Source organism: Lotus japonicus, chromosome 2 (assembly GCF_012489685.1).
Source record: "Lotus japonicus ecotype B-129 chromosome 2, LjGifu_v1.2".
Classification (NCBI taxonomy): Eukaryota; Viridiplantae; Streptophyta; class Magnoliopsida; order Fabales; family Fabaceae; genus Lotus; species Lotus japonicus.
This window is the reverse complement of record NC_080042.1, coordinates 58035214-58044324: the sequence shown is the minus strand read 5'-3', so window position 1 is coordinate 58044324 and position 9111 is coordinate 58035214. Positions and strand designations below refer to the sequence as shown.

The following is a 9111-nucleotide window of genomic DNA, read 5'->3' as shown; positions in this document are numbered from 1 at the left end:
ATTCATCTTGTTTAACCAAAACATAAAAGAGTGAGTAGTGGGGGATCACTACCATTTTCAAATTAGTACTCTTTTTTTTTTTTGTCTTCTACACTTAATTAGTAGGAAAACGGCTCTTTTGACTTAGAACATTTTGTTTTTACATCAAACAAATAAATTGGATCCGTCAGGAATCGATCATTTGACCTTCCTCTATCCAACTCATATGTCCCTCAGCTCCTATCCAACGGGGGCGACCTAGAACATGTTAATAATATAGATGATGACCGGGAATATATTCAAAATAAGGATAAGATCCGTATAACCCGCATATGAAATTAAAAATCTACTCCTATCTCAAACTACATTTCCGTGCTCCATCATTTTCATTTTCATTTTATGACAAAATTGTGGTTAAAAACAATTCCAATTATTCCTTTTCTAAAATAATCTGTCAATTTTTTTCCCTCAAATAAGTCAAATATCACTCATTTCCCCTTCACGTTACAATTACCCGATTCAATCAACACAGAGAGAGAAACAATAATTGTTGTATCTTAGCATAGTTCCATGAACCTGCATATAATTGGTTACTGCAACCTTTCAATTCAGTGACTCTCTCAGTTCCAGTTCAAAAGCTGCAAATTGGAATAGTGTATCTTTCTAGCTCAACTTGTTTTTTCTATTTGATTTTTTTTGTCTTTTTTCCCTTTTGATTGTCATATTTTACTAGCCTGTTGGTACATACCCCATGATTCCTTTTGATCAAAGTTTCAATCTTTCATGTTCTGAGTTTGGATTGGATTCACAATGGTTTTGATCTGGATGGCCCACTTTCTTGCATTTATAAACAACATTTATACTTGTCAATGTTGCTTCTTCTAATACCCTTCATAAGTTTGCTACAAAAACTGATTTCATGCGATATTTTATCATACTATCTCATCTTTTCTTGTTTTATCATACTACTGGGTTCATTTCCAATTTGTATGCTGATCAAACAATTTGCAGAATAGCATAGGTTTGAAGTATGTCAGTTGAAAACTTTGGTGCAGAGATAGTTTTCTTATAGCATGTTTGGATTCATGATCAGATCTTACATAATCAATTCTGCTACTACTAGGAGTAGCTTCTCGCAGAATCAATCTCTTTTCAGTGTGGAAATTTACCGTGTATCCAAACATGCACTTAGTTGTATGATTTTTGAAAATTGTGGTGTCTGACATGATTTGCCAGCTGTTTCTGTAGAATAAAGCTAATGAGTTCACTTTTTGATAGTGAATGTGCTATGGTGCTTTGATCACATAGTTAGGATGTGGTTGTGTTTGCTGGTTCTGACTTACGAAAAATATGTTTGATGTAAATAGGTTCCTATGACACAATCTGGTGGTGAAGTTGTTAAGGAGATGGATAAAGAAGAAAATGAGAACCATGCTGCTGATGATGTGCGCGATGTAGAAAATGGTGGTCGATTGGATGGGAATGATGAGGAAATTGGAAGGTACTGGTCAGAGTTATCTGAAAGGAACAGGGCATATGCAGAGCCACTTCTTGCAAAGAGGACTAACACTACCTCCCAGATTGCTATTGTTGGATCCAACCTCTACCCTATTGAAAGCCTTGACTATGAGTAAGCAACCAGCAATTCCTTTTGGACCTTAGTTGTTAGTTTTAAATAATTATGTTTATAACTTGGTAGACAGTGTGTTTGTCTTTAATATTAAGGAGCATCATCAGACAAGTTTATGTTGAGTGTCCCCCACTCTTCAACTCTTCCACTTCCTTCCAGTTAATCATAGATCTTCTCTGATATGTTTCCTTGTAGTAACTTTTATTGATTGCAATTATGCATTTATGTCATTACATCATTTACTTCCATTGTTTGATCTGTCTGTAAGAGATTTTGTTTGTAAATGTCAGGTAAACTGATCTCATAAGTTATGTAATTTGTATTCAGAAAACAGCAGAATTTTAGAAGGAAATACTTGTTTTTTCTTTTTCCTGGAAACAAAAAAGGATGAGGAATATTAGAGAAGGAAGAAAGCCTTGTAGCATGCCAGTTTATGTGGGACAGATCATTTGAATTAGTGGTCTAAAATTATAAACCAAAAAGAAAAGGAAAAGTCCTGCTAGGTTGAGTTATACAACTGCTATGTCAAATTCCAAGTTTTCAGCAAGTATTTTAGCCGTACCTCTAATTAAAGATATCTGGAGAGTGAAGTTTGCAGGACAGCACATCTGCAGGTGGTTCATTAACGGATACAGGGTAGGCTTAATACCATGTTAGAATTCATGTTGGTCGTAACTCAACCCAAAAGTTAACTCGTAAGGTGAGGATAGTCCAAGCTTTATAAGGACTATTGTGACCATGTCTTTAGTCAATATGGGACCTCAACATAAACGACAAACAATGTCCATTTTTAGGAATACTTGTGCAAATGCTCATTATTTCTACTTGCTAGATGTGATTGTGTTTCCTTTTAAATGCTGGACAAATGAGTATCTTAATTGATTAGTGCCTTCACCTGTAGCTAGTTGTAACTTTGCCACTTATTTTTATGATCGTTTTTCAAATTCAATTCTGTTTCTCCATGTTTCTATTCCTTCCCAAGTTTTCAGAGTATTTGAAGCAATATAATTTGTTCAGCTAATCAAATTTATGAATAGCAAGAACTTTGAATTTGTTTCCTATGTTTTAGGATGCCGATTACTGACGTAAAGAGTGGTGATGTAAGTATACTTATTCTGTAATTTCAGGGTTTTTGATAATGACATATTTAACCAGGACTGGAGATCCAGGAAGAAGGTTCAGATATTCCAGTATGTGGTTCTTAAGTGGGCATTAGCTCTCCTTATTGGACTAGGAACCGGACTGGTTGGGTGGTTTAATAACGTGTCGGTTGAGAACATAGCTGGTTTTAAGCTGGTTTTGACAACCAATCTCATGTCTAAACAAAGGTGAGCTTGCTTTTAGTTCTAACCAGATGCATATGCTTAACAAATCATGACATTTAGTCTGTACTTCAAAATGTGTTTGTAAATATAAAAAGAATAAGCATGTAATTATTGTAGTTTCTTTTGTTAGGACATATTTGTTTAGACAGATTTATTTCATGTTTGTTTCCTAAGATAACGATCTATTTAGGCAAGTGAGATTATTGATATCGGTCTATATATTGTAAATACGTTTTGTACACCAACAACAACTACCAAGACTTTTCCCACAAGGTGGGTTGGCTATAGCCTATATGGATAAGTTTCATCATAATGTCCTATTATGAGTTATGTCTGAATGTAGAACTTTTCAATAGTCTTTCTTGGTGTTGGAAATGGAATAGGCATATGCTATATCTATATATGTAATTATATTTATATGTATAGCATTTAGTCTTTTGTGTTCTGTTCTTAGTTTTAGCAATTTTCATGAGCACATCCTAATTCCTAAACCCACTCACAAACAACCCCTAGTAATTAGTTTTTATCTCGTGTCACAAAAGAATTATATTTATCTTTTCTGTTCCCATTATTGATCGCATATTCTCATACACTAGTAGTTCTGTTACAGATACCTTGACGCTTTTCTAGCATATGCTGGTCTCAATATAGTTTTAGCAGCAGCTGCTTCAGCACTCTGTGCTTTCATTGCTCCAGCAGCAGCAGGCTCTGGGATTCCGGAGGTTAAAGCATATCTCAATGGCATCGACGCTCACACCATTCTAGCTCCAAGAACCCTTTTTGTAAAGGTAAATATTACTATAACCATAGAAGCAAGCCCACCTTCTCTCTCATTCTTTCGACTTCCTGCATAAGCACACATAAAAATGATGAATTACCCTTAAACAATTGAAATCTAGTCAAAGTATCAGTATTCTACTTCAGATAAAATGTTTTCAGTGAAGACTGAATATGAACTTTAGAGTTCAGAGTAAATTCTTTATTGTATTTTTTCCTTAAAGGGTTTGATAAAGGGATATTACCATGGAAAAGTTAAAGGATTAATTATTGCGCATATGCCATTGTATGTATACTACTTATTGTGGTATGTTTGGTGTACCTTATACTTATACTGTTTTGTTATACCTTGTCATCTTTTAATTTCTGTAAAAGGATTTGTAAAAAATAGAACTAGCTGTAGATTTTGGGTGAATTAGTTTCATGACATGTTATCAATGCCTAGGACTAAATACTCAGAAGTTTAATCCTTAACCTATTCTGGTCTTGTACTCTTGTATAAATTCAGATTCAATTATGACTAATTGTAATCAAATTCAAATGAAAAATCTTCCTTTCACTGATATAATCTACTCTCTCTGAGATTTTCCTTGATGCACAGTGGATAAGAAATTTCACACATTTAGATATGTTCAGGATTTCATTCAGAGAATAAAACAACAGCAAACACCTTGTTTTACAAAGTCAAGTCAGTTACATAGATCTAACGTGCCATTGTGTTATGTAAAAAACCAAGTTTTTGAAAAGACCATTTATATCTAGGTGTTTCTATGGTCTCTCTTAAAGTTTTCCTTGGTCTTTTTCTTAGCTTATTGGGCAGTCTTCAATTTGATCACCTTAGGACACTTTTTACATTGCCAAACCATGTTAGGTGAAATTTTGTCATCTTTAGTCAATAAGTAATCCTCCAACTTTCTCTCTGTTTCATTCGTTTTTAATCTTATTTTTTCTGGTATTTTCACTTAGACACCACAATATAAAATATCTTCACAATGTTTAGCTCAGGCTTGTTAATAGCGCGCTATAGCGGCGCAATAGCCTGTAGCGTAGTGCCCTGGGGGCTCACCGCTACTTGCCGCAATAGTGCTCAAAATAGCGTTTTTTGGGCTTCCCGCTACACTACGATATCCGCCATTAACAACCCTGGTTTAGCTTATGTTGATTCTTCCTAATAAATTCAGAGATTTTTTTTCTCTATTTTGGCTTAAGACTTATTGGGACATATTTAATTTCTGTACGCAACCTATGATTTTAACTGTCAGATTGTTGGTTCCATTCTTGGAGTTTCTGCTGGATTTGTGGTGGGCAAAGAAGGACCTATGGTTCATACAGGTGCTTGTATAGCTTCTTTGTTGGGGCAGGGTGGATCTCGCAAGTATCATTTGACTTGGACTTGGCTTAGATATTTCAAAAATGACCGAGACCGGCGAGACATGATTACGTGTGGTGCAGCTGCGGGTGTTGCTGCTGCCTTTCGTGCTCCAGTAGGTGGTGTCCTTTTTGCCCTTGAAGAGGCGGCTTCATGGTATCTATTTCTGCTAAAAACAATCTTTCTCTCTCAAATTCATGGTATCTTTAAATTGTAAATTTGTAATTCTAGTAAAAAAAGATATTCCTTTCCAATCTCCAATTTTTTTGTTAAAAAAGGGAAACCCGGTGCTTTACAGCTCCCACCATGATGGTGTCTAGGAAGGGCCGGATTCATTGCGGATCTATTGTTGGCAGCCTTACCTTGCATTTGCACAAGAGGGTGATTCCACGAAAACTTTCTTGTTAGCAGAAGCAAAATTATTTACTAAAGTACTGTATTAAAGATGTTAATTGAAAGCCAGAATTTAAACTTATACTTAAAATTGGAATACTATGTCTACTTATAATGTTTTCTATTTTAAGCTTTATAACTTTTACTTATCTCAGCTATGAATAAAGGATAGACACCGTTTACTTGAAAGGTTTATAAAAAGAAGCATTGTTTCATATGTTCTTGTTTTAATCTATGATTCATGACAACATCGATGATATCTTTGGTGCTAAAAATATGACCTGAATTTTTTTTATTGGATGTTTATCTGTAATTGTGGCCATTTTAGAAAACTGAATAGTATATTTTCTTTATGGTGAATATCTGTAGGTGGAGGAGTGCTCTACTTTGGAGGACATTTTTCACTACAGCAGTGGTTGCTATTGTTTTAAGATCTGCAATTCAGATTTGTTCCTCAGGGAATTGTGGGCTATTTGGGGAAGGTGGTCTTATATTGTATGATGTAAGTTCAGCCAAGGTAACATATAGCGGTGGTGATATAGTAGCAGTTATAGTCTTGGGAACCATTGCTGGTTTTCTTGGAAGCATATACAATTTCCTCGTGGATAAGGTCGTTCGCATGTATAGCATCATCAATGAGTATGTCCTCACATTCAAGTTAATTAGTTCTTAGTCAATTCACTTTCTGCTTTCTAATCTTGTGTATTAACAAAGTAACTAATAAACCTTCTTTTTTCTTGTTGCAGAAAAGGTGCAGCTTACAAAATCTCTCTTGCTGTCACTGTTGCTATTTTAACATCATGTTGTTATTATTTCCTACCATGGATTGCAAGTTGCACCCCATGTCCTACTGATAAGGGAGTGATTTGTCCCTCTGTTGATGAGTCAGGAGAATACAAAATGTTTCAATGTCCACCAGACCACTACAATGATCTTGCTTCCCTCTTCTTAAATACCAACGATGATGCGATTCGTAATCTTTTCAGTCCCAAGATAACCAAAGAATTTCATATTTCCAGTTTGTTTATCTTCTTTGCTACTATTTACTTTCTTGGGATAATCACATATGGTATTGCTATTCCATCTGGGCTTTTCATTCCCGTCATACTTGCTGGGGCTGCCTACGGGCGTCTTATCGGGAGGCTCTTTGAACCAATCACGAAACTTGAAACCGGACTCTTTGCCCTCCTTGGAGCTGCCTCCTTGCTTGGTGGCACCATGAGAATGACAGTCTCACTTTGTGTTATACTACTTGAGCTCACTAATGATCTCTTGTTACTTCCCCTTGTGATGCTGGCCTTGTTAATCTCGAAAACTGTGGCTGATTGCTTCAACAAGGGCGTCTACGATCAAATTCTGAAGATCAAAGGGCTTCCTTATTTGGAGGCTCATGCAGAACCTTACATGAGGAATATTGTTGCACGTGATGTTGTCTCGGGTCCATTGATGACCTTTTCTGGCATTGAAAGGGTTGCAAATATAATGCATGTTTTGAACACTACAGGGCATAACGGATTTCCTGTCATTGATGAACCGCCTTTCTCAGATTCACCAGAATTGTTTGGGCTTGTACTGAGGTCTCATTTACTAGTTTTGCTGAAGGCAAAGAACTTTACAAGAGACAGGGTGTTCGCGGATCAGAGTATCATAGATAAAGTTTCTGTATTAGATTTTGGGAAAGCAGGATCAGGGAAGGGAATCAAATTAGAGGATCTAGATTTAGAAGAAGAAGAGTTGGATATGTATGTTGATCTCCATCCAATTACTAATTCATCCCCACACACTGTAGTTGAGACAATGTCACTAGCCAAAGCTGCCATTATTTTCCGCCAACAAGGACTCAGGCACATGTGTGTTGTTCCAAAGAGCCAAGGGGTATGATATTTTTTCCCTCCCATTAAATGTTATACTCTTTTATTTCTTTCTTTTTTTCAGTTGAGCGGAGGTTGTGCCAGATTTGAACCTGCAACTTGCTAATGGCTGGGGCCTGGGATAACCTAAACCACTAGTGCTGCAGAGATTGGCTTATACTCCTTTACTTGAATGTGTGGGTTGATGGATTAATATCCTCCCATGTCACATGACAATGTCACGTGAAACATCGTATCTAACTCTTTCTTCATAAGTATTTTGTGGGTTTCACCTATTTATTAGATACGAAGAGAGAGATATGTGCAAAATATCTACATGACAATGTCATGTGAAATTTCCACATAAGAGGATCTTGATCCGTGGGCACAAGACTCGCGTGCCCATGGTACTTATCCCGCAAGTCCTAAGATTGAGTCTTGGAAGGTGACGAACTCGCTTGGGGGGGGGGGGGAGTTTCCTTAGTGTACGCCTTTTTAATGTAACACCCGATTTTTGCCTTTTAACTGGGCCCTTACAGGCTCCCAGGTTTGTCCAGTAGTATACACGTAAGGACTTCCTGGCCCCCTGCAAGCAACATTCCAAGACTTGATCCCGGGACCACCGGCCTAAGTAGTTAGTGCCATGGGTGCTAGAGTTCTCTTTCCACAGTTTATTTAAATATTCCAAATAAGATCTGACAAGTTTTACAACTTGTATTGCTTCACCTGGTGCGAAATATGCTGACAATCTCTACTTATTGCAGAGACCTCCAGTTGTTGGGATTCTAACACGCCATGATTTCATGCCTGAGCATGTTTTGGGGCTTTACCCTGATATTAAACATCACAAATGGCACTGAGGGATCTCAATGAAAAGAAATTCTTTTTTCAGCATTGAAGTGCTGCATTCATTTGCTGCAGCAGGTTTCAAAGTTTTATATACAGTTTTGAGTGCTATATTTTATCACAGACTCTTCAAAAAGTGCTACTTGAGATGCGGCTGCTGCATAGTTTTGATGGTTATTTAGCAACTGTGTCAATATGTGGATAGTTAATCTCTGTCTCAGCATGAAGTCAACCTTATGCTTTCAGGTTGATGGTTTTGAAACAGGGGTACCAGTCAACACTGATTTGTGTTGGGGTACAATGTTAATAAAGATCTGTTGTTTGACTTTTTGTGATGAATTTGTAAAAGTTGATGATCATTGTTCTTTATATTTTATTGTTAATTAGGCAAATATGTTGCATTATGGAATATGGGTCATTGTGAACTTTGAACCATACGACTGTTACTATACATGTATAGTTTAGTGATCACATAAACATTTTCCAACTATTTTTCAAAATACAATTACTTCAACCAAAAGAAAAAGGTTTTAATTTTTTTTTATGTTAATAATTTTCTCTTACATTTCATTTTCACTCACTTTCTCTTCTTATCTCTCTTCTTTTTTATCACATTACATATCATATCTTTCAAATATCTCTCTCAACCCATCTTTTACCAAAAAGAAAAGACAATAATCCCAACGATAATGTTTCATCCACACCTCTCTTTTGAGGTGGAGAGGTGGAATGGTGAGAGAGATAGGAAGAAAATAAAAAGTAAGAGAGAGAAAATATGAGATGTGATAGATGATAAGATGAGAGAGATAGAAATAAAAAGAGGTGAAAATGAAGTGTTTAAAAAATGAGGTGTGTATATATCATTACTCTAATCCCAAATATGCTAGCAAAAACCAGGTTTAGCATTGGTATAGTGAAACATTAAAACAAGTTTAAATGTGT

General features: G+C 36.2%; 1 protein-coding gene across 3 annotated transcripts; it reads left to right on the top strand.

The window, feature by feature from the left end:
- Window positions 1–774: 774 nt before the first annotated feature.
- On the top strand, window positions 775–8573 carry LOC130738515 (chloride channel protein CLC-c-like). 3 transcript variants are annotated; one of them, XM_057590503.1, is made up of 8 exons: window positions 775–792; window positions 1347–1609; window positions 2737–2937; window positions 3545–3722; window positions 4974–5236; window positions 5843–6112; window positions 6220–7348; window positions 8088–8573. In XM_057590503.1, the coding sequence occupies exons 1-8, from the start codon at window positions 790–792 to the stop codon at window positions 8181–8183; spliced, it is 2403 nt and encodes an 800-aa protein (XP_057446486.1). In that variant the 5' UTR covers window positions 775–789; the 3' UTR covers window positions 8184–8573. The 3 variants fall into 3 exon arrangements, with proteins under 3 accessions (XP_057446486.1, XP_057446487.1, XP_057446488.1); XM_057590504.1 differs by lacking the exon at window positions 775–792 and adding an exon at window positions 856–1007; XM_057590505.1 differs by lacking the exon at window positions 775–792 and having other exon boundaries at window positions 1470–1609; window positions 2765–2937.
- Window positions 8574–9111: the final 538 nt, after the last annotated feature.

Coding starts and splice junctions, on each gene's coding strand:
- LOC130738515 (XM_057590503.1), top strand. Junction 1,610..2,736: donor ATTGAAAGCCTTGACTATGA/GTAAGCAACCAG, acceptor CTGTAATTTCAG/GGTTTTTGATAATGACATAT. Junction 3,723..4,973: donor CAAGAACCCTTTTTGTAAAG/GTAAATATTACT, acceptor TTTAACTGTCAG/ATTGTTGGTTCCATTCTTGG.